This window comes from Phoca vitulina, unplaced genomic scaffold (assembly GCF_004348235.1).
Source record: "Phoca vitulina isolate PV1807 unplaced genomic scaffold, GSC_HSeal_1.0 scaffold1, whole genome shotgun sequence".
NCBI lineage: Eukaryota > Metazoa > Chordata > Mammalia > Carnivora > Phocidae > Phoca > Phoca vitulina.
Genome location: NW_022589704.1, coordinates 98,838,375 through 98,853,697, shown reverse-complemented (window position 1 = coordinate 98,853,697; position 15,323 = coordinate 98,838,375). Strand labels below are relative to the sequence as shown.

Here is a 15,323-nt window from a genome sequence, read left to right as displayed (position 1 = left end):
GAGCATTTGTATCTAAAACCTAGTACAGCAGCAACACATGGTGGATGCTTGATAAACAGTATGAAGAGAGGGACAGGGAAGAAGATCTCTAACACCACCTAGTGTGTTTCAGCGGATAGGGCAAAATCCCCAGTTAGCCCCAAGCTTGAGCTCTAACCCTTCAAACACAACAATGTGCCCATTCCTTTCTTTCCTGGCTTGGTTCACAGAGGATTTGAGGTGGCTTGTAGGAAATGCACAGACTAGGATAGTAAAATACAAATAGAACAGAAAACACTAGGATAGGGAAAACCTAAGTAAGAACTGGAATTATAGACTGGCTAGAAACCTTAGACACAAATCAGTAGGATGCCAATTCCTACACAGATTCCAAAGTTAGGCCAGAAATGTGGTTCTGTTCTTCCTGATCAAGGGAAAAATGGAAACATAATAAAAGTCCTCATTATCATAAGAAAACATGCTTCACAAAGAGTCAAACAGAGGACTTCACATTTTTATGTGAAGTGCATTGACATATTTCATATGAGTGTTTCTTCAAGTATCTTCCAATGAAAGAATAAAATTCCAAAATAGGACTCCAAGAAAGCTGTCATAGAAAGCCATACAAAGCACCTTTGTGGTGTCCCAACCGCTAGCCACAAAGGAATAGTTGAACCACGTACTCTCCCCAGACTGCCTTCAGAATCCCTCCCCTCAACAGGGTTGACATGCAGCAAAGCTGGGACTGTGGATGGTTTGAGGTACAGGCCCTCAATTGCAAAAACACAAAGTTTGGTAACCAGAGGTGGTTTCTAACTCATTCAGTGACAAAATCTGATCTGACTGTGCTAGCTAGCTATTTTTAGTCTTTTCTCACAGTATAAATATTCATACATTTTACTGCACAGGTTGAGTAGAGACTGCTGCCCCAAACCGAGCTGGGGGTGTTAGCTAATTTATGCAATATACACCATATTGCCTTTCTAACACTTGAAAACACTTCTAAGTTCCAAAGCCCATCTGGCCCCAAAGATTTTGGAAAAGGCACTGTGGACCTCTATTCTCTGATAAACCCCAAAGTATAAGGGGTCTCCTATAGGTCTCCTATAGTATAAGCTTAAAGAATGTCTACATACCTCAAACATCTGGTGAGCCGATGGGGGAGTGTACTGTTTTGGGTACATTGAAAAAACCTAATCAGTAGGCAACCAGCCCTTCCCAAAATCAGGGGGACTGTGGCCAGCATGACTTAGTCTATGTCCAGGGCCTCATCCAGGCCCTCGGACCCCTACATACCTGGGCCACATTTGGTATTTTCAGGAAGGCCAAGATTCACTATGGCAGTTTGGGATTGTTGTGTCTTAGACTGCAGTCATCCCTGTTTCGATGGCATATGTGAAGGTGTGTGTGTGTGTGATCAGTCATACATATGAATGATTTTGAGCCTAGAAATCAATGCTTCAATAGTATTTTTATTACACATACAAGTGTGTATGGTGAAGTGGTGGGAACATTTCTCATAGCTGCTCTCCCTTGTTCAGAAGCAGAGCAAGGACCCCACCGGGATCCTCAACTCTGGCCGGCTAGAATCCCCTGGGGAGCTTTAAAAAGCACTCCTGCCTGAGTCTCCCCCCCCCCCGCCCCCCGCCAAAGGCCAATTTAATTGGTCTAAAGAACAATCTAAGCATCTAGCACTGTCTCTCACTGATGAAAAAAGAACTCATAATTATCAGACTTCTCCGAAAGTCTGATTCAGTAGATATGGGTTGCACCAGACACTTTTTTTTTTTTTTTATAAAAAACCAACGTTCAGATGATTCCCATCTCCCCAGTTGGGATACACCGCCTTGGAGATTGAGGAAGGTAAGTTGAATCAGGTGGATACGGGGTGGGGGCTGTTTCACAAAGGAGACAGCCTCCTGAGTGGGCCCCAAAACAGGCCACCTGGGGCTCTGTGCCGAGGGATCCCCTCGGAGGAATAGGGTATTAAATAAAGGAAAGGCAAGTCAGCTTCGACTCCTGTGTCCATTCCAGCCAGTTAGCAGTACCTAGAGCGCTGATAAGGATCCTGAGGCAGAGGTCCCGCTCCGTGGAGAAACGTGCCACGATCGATTAGCAATGTCTGCCACACACCCGGGAAGAGGGCGTAGCTGCACGCTTGCCACGCATGCGCTGTCTTTCCCGGCGAGCCTTTGGCACTGCTGCTCCTACCGTCCAGGCCCGATGGTACGGCTCTGATGTCATCGGCACTCTGCTGTGGGGCCAGGCTCCCAGATACCTGGGGCGGGGAGAAATACCAGTTCCCTGCCCACGGCCCTACCTGCAGGTCTCCCCGAGCCCTGGGTTTATCTCTGCTTGCTGAAGAGGCTCTTCAAGGCGTTGTTGTAGTTCTTGTTAAATGCTGTGTAAATCAGGGGGTTAAAGAAAGAATTGGAGTAGCCAAGCCACAAGAATATGCTTTTCCAGATGGGGGGCAGGCTGCAGGCACAGAGGGGGCTGATGAGCTCCGCCAGGAAGAAGGGGATCCAGCACAGCACAAACACGCCGATGAGAATGCCCACCATCACGGCTGCCCGCTTCTCCTTCTGCTCCCGCCACGAGTCCCCGCTCATCTGAAAGGCCACCACTGGGCGACGCGCCGCGAACACCATCTCAGCCTCCTGAGGGGCCTCCTTCACCTTGGAACAAGGGAAACGTGCGATTAACACATAAAACCTGACGTGGGATGATAAATCCAGTGTGGCCAACACCTCTCCTGCAGCCTCTCAAGATGCGCTTATACCAGAATGCATCCAAAATGTTAGGTGAAAACGTTCCTGAAACTGTAGGTTAAAATAAGCCCTGAAGGGGGTGCCTGGGTGGCTCAGTCGGTTAAGTCGGTTAAGCATCTGCCTTCCTGGGACCGAGTCCTGCATCCCGCTCCCTGCTCAGCGGGGAGCCTGCTTCTCCCTCTCCTTCTGCCTACTGCTCTGCCTACTTATGCTCTCTCTCTGACAAATAAATAAAATCTTAAAAAAATAATAAGTCCTGAAGTTTCTTCCTGGAGTGAGAGTGGTGGTCCCCACGATGTCAGATAATAAGATATAAAAAGGGAAGGTGGCAGATAAGAGCAGGAGCCTCAGTGTCAGACTCTGGCTTGAGTCCCAGCCCCAGTGGCCAAACCTGCTTTTCCCCCCTGTGAAGCTGGGTGACAAAGTCCTCTCCCCCCATCGTAAGGCCACCGGGGAGATGACGTGAACTGGGAATGTGCTGGCTGCCCGGCACAACTCCTGGCACATGCACCCATTCGACAATCATGGGGTGGGCTGGGGGCTGGGACTTGGACCCCAAAGAGAACAGATCCCAGCCCAGCCCAGGCACAAAGTTCGCAGCTGGCGAGGCAGCCTATAAACATCAATATTGCAAGAAATTATACAACGATGTGCTAAATGGATTCCAGATTTAGATTCTGGAGTAGTTGTGTACTGCCTAGCTTAAAAAAACAAACAAACAAAAAACTGTAAATGCCATTGTGGTAATAATTCACTACCATTTCAGGAGCCTCTGGTGCACCGTCCACCCTGTCACCCCCATCCTTTGGTCAGCTCCTCTTCACCTCTCGGGTCTCAGCTTGGAGGCTGAGTGGCCTCTCAGAGTGGCCTTTCTAACCCTCTCAACTCAAACACATCTCCCTGTTTGGCACCCCTTTCTCCTCTTCTGTAGCAATTTCTGCAGCGATGGCGATTACACCTGTCCACCCACCCTGGGCCAAGCTGAACCGGCGCTGGGACTGTCCCCCTTGTACACACAGCTGTCCGGCAGCAGCACCTGGTGCCTGGCCGGTGCTCAGGAAACGGCTGCTCAGTGAACCAGTGATCATGACAACAGAAAGGTCCGCACCTGCGTCTCCCTTCTCCTTTAGAAGAGACCGCGCTGACCCATCCCCTCATAGCGGACCATCCTCAAGTCACCAGACAAGTCTGAGCCACAGAGACGTGCCATCCTGAAACCACCTCATGAATACTGAGCCGTGTCTTGGGGACGGAACCATCTTATCCGAGCAGGAGCCGAAGTGGAAGGTGGCGTGGTCGTTTTCCTCCCTCCGGGCTCAGGACTGGGCACTTTTCCAACCACTTCTCTGCTGACCTAAATGGCCTCCCAGGCACTTGAGTCCCTCCCCTGGGGAACGGAAATTCCAAATCCTTGGTATGCTATTGATGCAAAGAAATGGGGTGAATTCAGCTCAAAGGGGCTCCTGGGGGAAAGAAACAAAAGGCAAGTTCATGGAGTAAGTTGGTTTAAAGGACCTGGCCTCCAGCACTGCGGCGGTTAGCAGCATCCAGCTCCGCTCCGCCACGGCATCTGTTTGCTAGAAGCCCGTGTTCCCAGCTTTCCTCCTGAGCCTGCTACACCCCTCACAGAGAGAGATGCGGGAAGACCGTGGAATCTTTCCAGAAACGGCTTCAAAGAAACGGAGTGGCAGAGAGAGGCCATACAGCCTGGGATGATGATTCCGGTTTGCAAGGAGACTGACTACCTTGGCTTTTGTCGTTTGAAATGTAATATCCAATAGAAAGCCAAAAGAGGCTAAGAACAGCTCCAGAGAAGTTAACCATAAAACAGACACTATGCTTAAGTCTTGTAAAACAGACATAAACAGACACTATGCTTAAGTCTTGTAAGGGATGATTTGAATTCATTCTTACATCAACATTTGGAGTATTATTATCTCCATTTCAGAGTTGAGAAAACACTCCGAGATGTTAAATACTTTGTCCAAGATCACCCAGTTGCTTATGGTAAGAGCTGGAGGTCAAACGGGAGTATTTTGAACCAGAGACCACACTCTTAATCCCTACCTGTTTTGCACCTTTAGAAAAGGTGATTGATCTGGATGGGTTCCAACAGAATCTTTTTTTTTTTTTTTAAGATTTTATTTATTTATTTGAGAGATAGAGAGCATGAGTGGGAGGAGGGGCAGAGGCAGAGGGAGAAGCAGGCTTCCCGCTGAGCAGGGAGCCCGATGCAGGGATCGATTCCAGGACCCCAAGATCATGACCTGAGCCGAAGGCAGACGCTTAACCATCTGAGCCACCCAGGCGCCCCAGTAGAATCTATTTTAAGAATACATATGCTTGAGATTTTTTCAGAATGGACATGTATGTCTTCCTGGCGATTTCTAGGGTCTCTAGCCACCAGCTCTGGAGCCATCCCTGAGCTTCTCCATCTTTCCTCGTTGGTCTTCTCTCTCCTCACCTCTTCACCCCAACTTCCGTCTGCACACCTGTCTTAACACTGACCATTCAGGCTTTAAGGGGCCTCTGACCTCTGGCTAGAAACCTCCCCCTGCTCCCCAATATGCAGGGAAGAGTCCAGGCTGTTGGATACACACAGCCAGTAGTCCCTGGCACTTTTGGGTCCTGCTGTAAAAGGAAAGGTGCTCTGAATACACAGAAGTTTGGAGACACCAAATGCCCTGGCCAAGACCACACAAGTCGGAGGGACGAACGCAGAACCAAGTCGCCTGCCTGGTCAGTCTGGTTCCAGGCCTCTATGGCCTCTCTCTGCCATGCTGGGACGCGACCTAAAGGATGAGTTTACCTTAACCTTCCATAGAATCTGAGGCTTTTTCATCTAAGATTAATTAAGGACCAAATCTGCCATACAATATATGCTTAAACATTTATTTACCACCCACTGTGTGTCTGGGGACTCTGTAGTAGAATTTCCCATCAAGTCCCAATTTGAAATATTCTGTCCCACTGTCCCCATCAGTACTCCGATGTCAGGGCAAGGATTCTGAGTCACCACGGACAGGCCAGCAGGGCAGGGACCATGAGTGTCCTGTCCCCTGAAGAGTCCCTAGCACCTAGTATCATGAATGGCATATAGTAAAAACAGTAAAAATTTATTGACTTGGGAGATGTTTCGGGGAGACAATTCTCTCGCAGGTCTCTTGCATTTATGCACATTTTGCTAACGAAGGCAGACAGCCCAAGTTTAGACCGGCTTATCGAGGATGTTTGTAAAGCAAACAACCTTGGAAGATAGAGATAGTGTCTCCCAGTGGAAAAACAGCAGCTTAGCTTGCAGCCCCCTACAAAAGATTCAGGTTTCCTAAGAGCACAAGGCAGGTTTATCGATTGTCCAACACCGGGCAATACAGAGTTGAGCCCTCTCACCTAGGAGTTTCTCTGCCGTGATGCAGATCCATCTGGGCCGCTCCAGGTCACTCCCGTGCGAGTCTGAGGGTAAGGGGAACCAGTGTCCATATGACGCTCGTGTGGGCCTGTGTGCCGAGCGTAATAAAGTCCTCTGACTCTGATTCGGAGTCTCCTGGCTCCTGCCAGTGCCCAGTGAGCTGTGGCAGGCCGACTTCCAGGTTGCTGACAGTGGTCTGGTACGTGACTGGGTGGCTCCCCCCGCTATCTTACTCAGTAAGAAGAGCAACCAGTAAGGAAGGCACAAGGAAGCGAGGCTCAGAGCAAGTCAGTGGCCAGACAGGATTCTAACCAGAGCCCCGCCATGCCCTCACTTCTACACCTCTAACTGTGAAGAGCCTTGGCTGCGGGCTTACTGTGAGGAACACACGGGAGCCCCACCGAAACCTCAACTTCCCGACCCCTTGTCCCTTCCTTCTTCTCTAAAAAAAAAAAAAAAAAAAAAATCCCAGCTGCCACAGAAAGAACCCACAAACATTTGTAATCCTCTAATGTTGTCAATTAAACATCCTAATAAGAAATAGGAGAGACAAGCAAAAAGAAGAAAGATGGGTCCTAATCACTGGTGGAACAAACAGTAGTTTCCACTGCGACCCATCGGGTCAGGCATGCAAGTATGGCAATGAGACTCTTTACTAAGCCTGGTGTCTGGGCGCCCATACTGATCCTAGCGATGAATTGAGCCCTACAACGTCCGAGAGGGAGAGAGGGAGAGAGGGAGAGAGGACACAGAGAGATTTCTGACTCGGGCTGAAGGCAATCTGGATTGTAACTGGAATTCCCTGTTTCTATCCAGAGCTCGGCAGGTCAGGACTTGGGACAGCTGGGGCTCCAATCTCTCTGCCCAGGGTTCACTGAGATAACCAAGCTCCACGGTGCATTTCCCAAAGGCACTTTAAGAAGTTAACTAACCAAAATAGCCCCTCAAAGTGAACAGAATCTGTCTGGCATGTCTGACAAACTAGATCAGGAAATTTTCTCAGCTGCTTCTCTTGTGTGAAAAGAAAAAAGAAAAGAAGAGAAAAGAAATGAAATTCAGGAAGTTTTCTTACAGACAAAAAAAGCAGAGCATGCTGGGCTTGAAAAAAAAATAACTTTTCCTTCAGTGTAATTATATTCACAACAGAGTATAGAGTATAGTTTTGCTGAGCTCTTGCGTGTGATCATAACATAAGGTACAGTTGCTATCTTTCTTGTTTTTGGAGAACATGGATTTTTGTGGGGAGTTTAGTTACCGTGGATTGGCTAAGGATCCACTGGAGTTAATTCGGAGAAGGGGAATACATCTGTGTTTTCTGTTCTAATATCATCTGATCCGAAGTCATCCCCACTTTACGAGTGGATGCCAATGGAAGGGCCTCTGTTGAGGCAAGAGTTCATACCCTGGAATCCCTGGAAGCCCAAGCCAAAGATTCTTGGCACGGGGGGTAGGGAGGAGGGAGTAGTGGAAAGAAGGGAGGCTTTGCCTTTTGCACATGTATTGTCCAGACTCAGCGTTCTGATTTGCCCCCCTTGGGGGCCATGCCCTGACAACTACAGCCCTGCTTCAGAGAGTCACAGTTACTATTACACTGTGGGTTCCATCTCTCAGAAAAGCCAAGGGGAAGGAAGGCTCAGCATCAGTCTTCAGAGATGGGCTTCAGGGATTGCCCTATGCAAATCGGGTGACTAAGCACCTACATACCTTTCTGGGCAGCAAGCCCAAGGCATCTGCGACCTACCCAAAGGTTAAGAACCATGGAGTTTGGATCTCAGTGTTCCACTGAGAAGCTCAATCTATTCCAAGAACCACACAGATTTGAGGAGTAGATCATTGCAAGGTCATTGGTGAAGACACATGGTCCCTGCACCGTATTTGCCTACCCCCCACCCCGCCTTTCTCCTTCTCCCCCTCCACTCTTCTCCAACAATCCAATCAGAGAGAAAAGAGAAATGGAAGCAGAGGTAAAGAAACAGAATGAACATAACAATGTAAAGGAAACAGCAAGGGAGAAGTTTGTAGGGACGGGAAGGCCAGGGGCATTTCTGAAGGTGCAGATTTTAAAAACACTCCTTGACACATCCAAGTACTTCCGGAAACTCGCAGACTCTTAGGTGCCAATCTTTAAAGAATCAAACCATAAACCAGATTTTTTATTACCACTGATACAATTTGATTCATAAAATGTGCTTTCCTAAAGTTAAAATAAGCTTGCAGTCTGGCATGAGAATGTGTTTGAGCCCACAGTTCTTTTAATAGATGGAATCAGAACGAGGGTGGTGATTTTCCACCACCCTCTTCCTGTCTCCGACAAGCCCGCAGGCCCACCAGCAGCTTAGTCTTTGGGGTGGTCCAGATGACAACTAAACATTGGACAAGTGACAAAAACATAAAGGGCTCTGTACAGATTTCAGGTCACTCAAGGCTTAGGTACTGTATGCTTACAACACAAAAACTTATTTTTTTTTTTTCTGACAACACAAAAACTTATTTATGCTAATACAGAGAGTTAGCTTAGAGAGGCCAATATTTTATAACGTAACATTATCTAACACTCAGATCGAAGTTGTCGCAAACCCTACAGCTCAATATTACACATCTATTTTGCCCTTGACCATGTACAAAGTGCTTTCCCATATTCAGGCTCTCAGGACCATTCACTGTATTCTGGACAGACTTCCAGCAGAGCACCTATAAGATTTTATTGAATTTTTAATTATATAGTTGTGGTCTATTAAAATTAATCCCTTGAGAATAGAGACCTTGCTCACTCATTCTTTGAAACTTCAGAGGCTACGACAGTGCCTAATATGCAGGTCAGTAACAGTCGCTCAAATAATTCTGAACACCATCTGTGTGTCTTACGGTGGTGGTTTTAAAATCTGTTCACAAGTTCACTGATACTTTTCCAAAGGTGGAGCCTAATTCCCCTTGCCTTGGATGTGGGCTGGAGTTGGCGACTCACTTCTAGTGACTAGACTATAGGGGAAGAGATCTCATGTAACTTCTGAGACTAGTCTGTGAAAGGCATTGCAGTTTCCTCCTTACTGTGCTCTCCGGGAAGAAGGGAAGCCAGGCGCCATGTTGTGACAACGCTTAAGCAGCCCTGGGGAGACCTCCTGCTAACAGCCCTGTGAGTCAACCACCTTGGAAGCAGTCTCCAGCCCCAGTCAAGCCTTGGAATGACTGCTGCCCCACCCGACATCTTGGCTACAACCACGTGAGACCTTGGGCCCAGAAGGTCAAAGCCATTCCCAAGCCTGACCCACAGAAACTTAATACATGTTTGTTGTTTTACACCACTAAGCTTTGGGCTAATTTGTTAAACAAGTGAAAAGTAACTCCCCTATTAGGATGGTGAGTAATAGCAGTAAGAGGAATAAAATCATCATTCATTTTTTAGAACTTACAAGAGGAATTTTAGAGAACAATAATGAAGATGCTAGCAGCTTGCATTTATGGTTTACTATTTTAGAGACTCTGTATACACCATTATCTCATTTACTCATCACAAGAATATTATGAGGCAGGTGGCAATATTTCCATTTTACCTATGGGGAAATGCAGGCTTAGACTGAGTCACTCAGCTACAGTGCTAATAAGTGGCACAAAAAGAATTGAAATCCAGGTCTCCTTGCTTCCAAATCCCATGCTCTTAACCACTGGGCACACTGTCTCCCACCACATGTTTATTGAGTGAGTGAGTGAGTGAGTGAAGGGTGTCAGCCAGGGCTGCATTATCACATTCATGAGCCCTAGGCATCTCTGCCTCTGTGGGCCCCTTCTTCCATTAAAAAATATTAAAAATTATATTTTATGACCATATTATTATGAAGACTAATATAACTGAGGCCGGATACATTATTATATATTCATTGCTCTTATATTCATTCTTCCCCTAATTTTAAAAGAAATTAAAATTGAACCATTTCCATGGACCCCTAAAAGTACTGCGGCTCTGGGTAGTGCACCTACTGTGCCTAATGAATAATCAGACCCTGCTTATCAGCTTGTGCACGGTAATCAAACAATTGGAAAAAAAAAACAACAGTTTTTGATGTCACATTTTAAAAGCCAACTACATAATCTCCATTGATTTTGCTTTTTTCTTCTTCTCAATAGTAAAGGGCACAGGCCAATGGGAAACAATCATGACCCATGGGGGTTGCTTCGGGGGGGGGGCGAGCAGGACATACTCTATATGTGGTGCTCATTCTAGAAAGCTGAAAGAAAGGAGGGCAGGGTAGGAATGAACCCTGTCTCCTGAGAGAAGGGGGGGAGTGCCTCCGTGCTCAGCTGTGGTCAGCTCTCCTGGAAAGGACAGAGTTCACGAGCAGAGTTTTGAGACCCTGATCCCATGCTGCCCCACCTTGACTGAGATATGGCTGCCTCCTTCCTATGAAGGTGAGGTACCTGAGGGCAGTGGAACAGTGCTCAGCAGTTAAATCCCTGGAGACAGACAGCGTGGAGGAATGACAAAGTAAAGAACAGTGACCTCAGCTTCTGCACACTTTAACTCTGTGGTCTTAAATGAACTGACTCTGTGGCGACTTAGTTTTATCAAGTGGAAAATGAGGGTTGGTGCTAAAGACAGTGTTCACCAAATAATCCACGTGTTTCCCTGGATGTCACAGCCAGTGGCTGGCCAATGGGCCGAGGACAGAGCTGACATGTGTCCGCTTTGGGGGAAGGCAGTTAAAAGCTGCTATATTTCCATCTATCTCTTGCCTTCACACGGCAACCTTGGAAGCCAGTCGTTCCAGACCGCAAAGCTAGAAGATGGCAAGGGGTCCAGATCCATGAGTTGCTGCCTGGTGGAGAGCTCTGCAGGAGGGGACCCACACTGAACTCTGAGAGTGAGATAAGCTGTCCATTTCGCGGTCATATGTGGCTGAGCATGTCTCAGCTGATCCAGACTGATAGAGACGATAGGGTCAACCCAGCTGGGTCATGGAGATGAAAGAGAAGATGGATGTAGAGCATCAAACACAGTGTCTGGATTATAGGACTCACTTAGTAAACGTTGGTTTCCGGCTCTACTTTCAAAAACTGCATTTTGCCCCAGAGAATTAAATCACTGCACAGGAACTCTTGCTGGTCCCTTTCTGATCATATCTCAGTGTTGGGACCTGGCCACAGAATCGCGGAAAAGATGAAGGATGTACACAGCCCCATTACCAGAGCCTTCAGACTCCGTAAGTGCTTCCATCACCCACAGAAAGCAGTACAGACACGTTTCAGGACCTAAATTCAACTCATTTTCCCTAGAGTGCAGGAAACAGCAGGAGGGGCCGGGGAAAGGTAGATAGTATTCCGGACATATTATTTTAAGTTTCCATTTGGGTGTCTTGTGGTCAGAAACCTTGTAGATGCTGACGGAGCAGCATTACTCAGGCATTTGAGTGAGGGCTGGCCGAAGCCTAAGGAAGCGGGATGCTGTCCAACACAATCCCCTCTACAATCTCAGCATCACATGACTGGAGAGGCCCAGCCAGGGCTTAGACCCATACTGTGTATTAGAGAAGAGAACTTGCAGCCCAGACCGGGGGAAGGGCTTGCCCCGGGTCCCACTGCCAGCAAGTGGAAAATCACAACACTGGCCCTGCCTCCCCGAGCTCTTTCTCCCCACCCACGGCCACCCCGGATTGGCCAGGCTCCTGTTCACTGTCTTCTTCTCGGTATCACCTGCCTGGATGGGGTCTTTCAAAAATGAACGCCCAACTCAGGTTTGGCAAGCCTTTCTGGCATCCATTCCGCCATGATTTCTCTAGGTGCACATTGGGTTGATGTAGCTATTAAAAATCAGTCCTACCTCCGCAATCAGACAGAAAAGCTATAATCACCCCAGGCATTTCCAAGGGACCTTTCAAAGAACATCATTAATTCTGAATAAAGCTCTCCCCTACCAACACTTTCCAATTCTAGTCTTGACATTCCTATTTTATGCTACAAAATCCCTCTGCCATTTAATGAAGAGGAAAAATCCTGCCTTTTTAAAACACATATGTTTGCGTAGCCTACGTATCTGAGTTAACTTTCCAAAATTAAAACAAAACTAACAACAGAAAACTTACTGTCTCTTTCTCCCTGCCCCCGCCCACCGGCAGTCCTTCCTTGGGCCATGCACAGTGGTCTCACCCCCCCACCCCCACCCCCTTAGCCATGGTTTCACTTCCCTTCCCGAAGTTTCAGTTATCTGTGATCAACCGAGGTCTGGAAGATGATCCTCCTGATTCATCCACGTCAGTAGTAGCCTAACACTACGTCACGATGCCTACGTCACCACCTCATGTCATCTCCTCACATGGGCATTTTATCATCTCATAGCATAACCAGACGAAGGGTGAGTACAGTACAATATTTTTGAGAGAGAGATCACAGTCACATAATTTTTATTATAGTATATTGGTAAAATTGTTCTATTTTATTATTAGGTATGTTGTTAACCTCTGTGCCTAATTTATAAATTAAACTCTATCTTCAGTATGTATGTATAGGAAAAAATAGCATATCTGTGGTTTTAGGCATCCACTGTGGGTCCTGGAAGGTATGCCTGAGGACAAAGGGCAACTATTTTATTGTATTTGGAAAGGGGCAGTAAGTCCTATTATTATTCTCCAGGACTTGGAGCCTGACCACCACCCCCCCCCCAAAAAAGGGAAAGTTTGGGGCTTCTAGGATGAGGAGGGAGCTGATATTTATTAGGGTCTTGCCAAAAGGCAGAAAGCTCCAGTTCTAAATGCAATCAGAGACGTTCTGCCAAATACGTGTTCCTCTGTCTCATTCATTTCCAGGGTTTGATTCTGGCCCATTGCGGACTGCCAGGCAACACCCCGGTGATCCCTACCCCAGCCAGCTCTGCCCCCCCGGGGTGCCGGGCACTGTGCTGGGGCCTCACATGTTCCATCTCGTGAGATCCTTCCTCACCAAGAGCCCTATGAAGCAGGAATGAACTTGTTTAAAGACGTGGAAAAGAGGCCCGCAGAGGTTAAGCAACTGCCCCCAATGTCCCGAGCTGGGATCTGAGCGGACGGTTCTATCTCCTTCCAAAGCCGCTAGAGGAAAAGCCTGAGGTTGGGGTAAGTGAGAGGAACATGATACTTGGGCTCTATTTTCCGCTCACTTCCCTCTTTGGCAGGGAGCTGGCCGACAGAGTTGGAGATTCCGTTTCTGGACTGCAGAGGGTGGACCTGGGTGCGGCGGCGAAGGAAAACGCAGGGATGTGGTCCTCTGCACGCGCTCCCAGCCCGCCGCAGTCCCGTCACCCGGAAGCTGGCGGCTGCCGGTGTCACAGGGACACAGTCGCTCCTGGGGCAAGCCCCAAGGGCTCGGCTCATCGGTGGTGCCCTCACCACTCCCCAGAAACGCTGCCCCCGCAGACCCCCTACAGCCGCGTGCCTCCGCGGCGCCCGCGCCCCCGCCAGCCCTAGTGCGCGGGTGCTGAAAGCCCTTCCCCCGCGCGCCAGGTCCGCTGGCCGCCAGCCCCACGCGTGCGCGCCAGCGGCAGGGGAGGCGCCCCTCGGGGCGCGCTCCAGGACAGCAGATGCCAAACTCGTCGGGCGCTCCAGGTGCGCGGCCCAAGTGTGCAAGCTTCCGCCGCCGACTCTCCGGCAGGCCGAGCCGCCTCCTCCCGCAGCGCCCCCCGCCCCCCGCGCCCCGGTTGGGCGGCCCGCCCCTCACCTGCACGGTGGCGGGCAGCGGCAGCACGGCCCGGCGGCGGCGGCGGCCGAAACGAAACTTGGCCGCCTTGTAGATCTTCCAGTAGACGAAGAGCACCACGCCAAGCGGCAGGTAGAAGGCGCCGCAGGTGGAGAAGACGGCGTAGGAGGGCTCCTGGCTCACCTGGCAGCGCTGGCGCCGCGCGTCGTACGCCTCGCCCCAGCCGAAGAGCAGCGGCGCCAGGGCGATGAGCGCCGAGAGCGCCCAGGTGAGCGCGATCATGAGCGCCGAGGCGCGGCGGCGGGCGCGCAGCGTGTACTGCAGGTGGCGCGTGATGGTCCAGTAGCGGTCCAGGGCGATGGCCGCCACGTTCCAGATGCTGGCGGTGCAGCACAGCACGTCGAAGGAGATCCACACGTGGCACAGGCTCCGGCCCAGCCGCCAGCGCCGCCCGGCCGACAGCTCGCTCACCAGGCTCAGGGGCATCACCAGCGCCGCCACCAGCACGTCCGACACGGCCGTCGAGGCCACCAAGTTATGCGGCACACGATGGAAGGCGCGGACGCGCAGGATGGTGACCAGAACCAGCAGGTTCCACAGGAAAGTGGCCGCGATCAGCAGCACCAGCAGCGTCACCACCAGCACCGTGAAGACGGAGAAAGGCGGCTCGCGGCCCGGCAGGGCGGCACCGCCGGGGGTCGACCCGACGACCCCGCCGGGGCTCGGGCCGATGCTGCAGGCCTCGGATCCCAGGGGAAGGGCGACGCCGGTGGCGGCCACCGAGAGGTTAGCTGCTTCCATGGCGCGCGGCGCGCGGGATCCGGGCTTCCCGGCAGGGGACACACGCGCGCCGCCCCGGGCTCGTGGGGACCCGGCGGGTGCGGGCGTGGAAGGGGTCGCTGCGTGCCCCCGGGAGGACAGTGAGGGGTCCAGGTCGCCCTACCCAGTCCCTCCTTGGGTCGCAGCCCCCTTTTGGCTCCTCTGCTCTGAACCCTCGTGGACCTCCTTTCCAGTGGAAGAAAAAAAGAGAGTGGGACCCCCTCAGGAGTCCAGCTGGGCTCGGCGCGCCCGTCCCTCCCACCTCTCCGCGCCGTCCCCGGGGCAACGGGCTGTCACAGGGCTGGGAATCCGGGAGCGCCGCGGAGTGTCCGCGCGCAGGGGCGGGTTGGAGAGGTGCCCCCACCCACAGCCCGGCTGCACAGGGGAGGGCGGGCGGGGGAGGGGTTGGCGGCCCAGGGACCCGCCACAACACCAGCCAGGCCTTCACGCCGCCCCGCCGGGCTCCCCGCCTCCCCCCTGCGGAGAGAACCCTAACTGCGGTTGTCTCCGGAGAAGGTTCACGATCGCGCAGCCATTCCGTAGCCGCCACCTTCGCGGATCCCTCGGACTCGGTTTGACATCGAGAAACGGAGGCGCGCCCCAACCCCTCTCCTGGACGGAGGAGTTCTAGTTTCATCGAATCACGATCCCACGTATACCTGAAAGAGGAGGTTTGGGTACTGAGG

The 15,323-nt window shown here is 50.7% G+C and overlaps 1 protein-coding gene across 1 annotated transcript; it reads right to left on the bottom strand.

Annotated features, from left to right (window-relative positions):
* Positions 1-1,683: 1,683 nt before the first annotated feature.
* On the bottom strand, positions 1,684-14,988 carry LOC116636765 (5-hydroxytryptamine receptor 5B). Its single transcript, XM_032411871.1, has 2 exons — positions 13,840-14,988; positions 1,684-2,657 (listed from the first exon to the last, which is right to left on the bottom strand). Exons 1-2 carry the CDS (start codon positions 14,617-14,619, stop codon positions 2,325-2,327), a joined length of 1,113 nt encoding a protein of 370 aa, XP_032267762.1. The 5' UTR covers positions 14,620-14,988; the 3' UTR covers positions 1,684-2,324.
* Between the last annotated feature and the right edge of the window lie 335 nt (positions 14,989-15,323).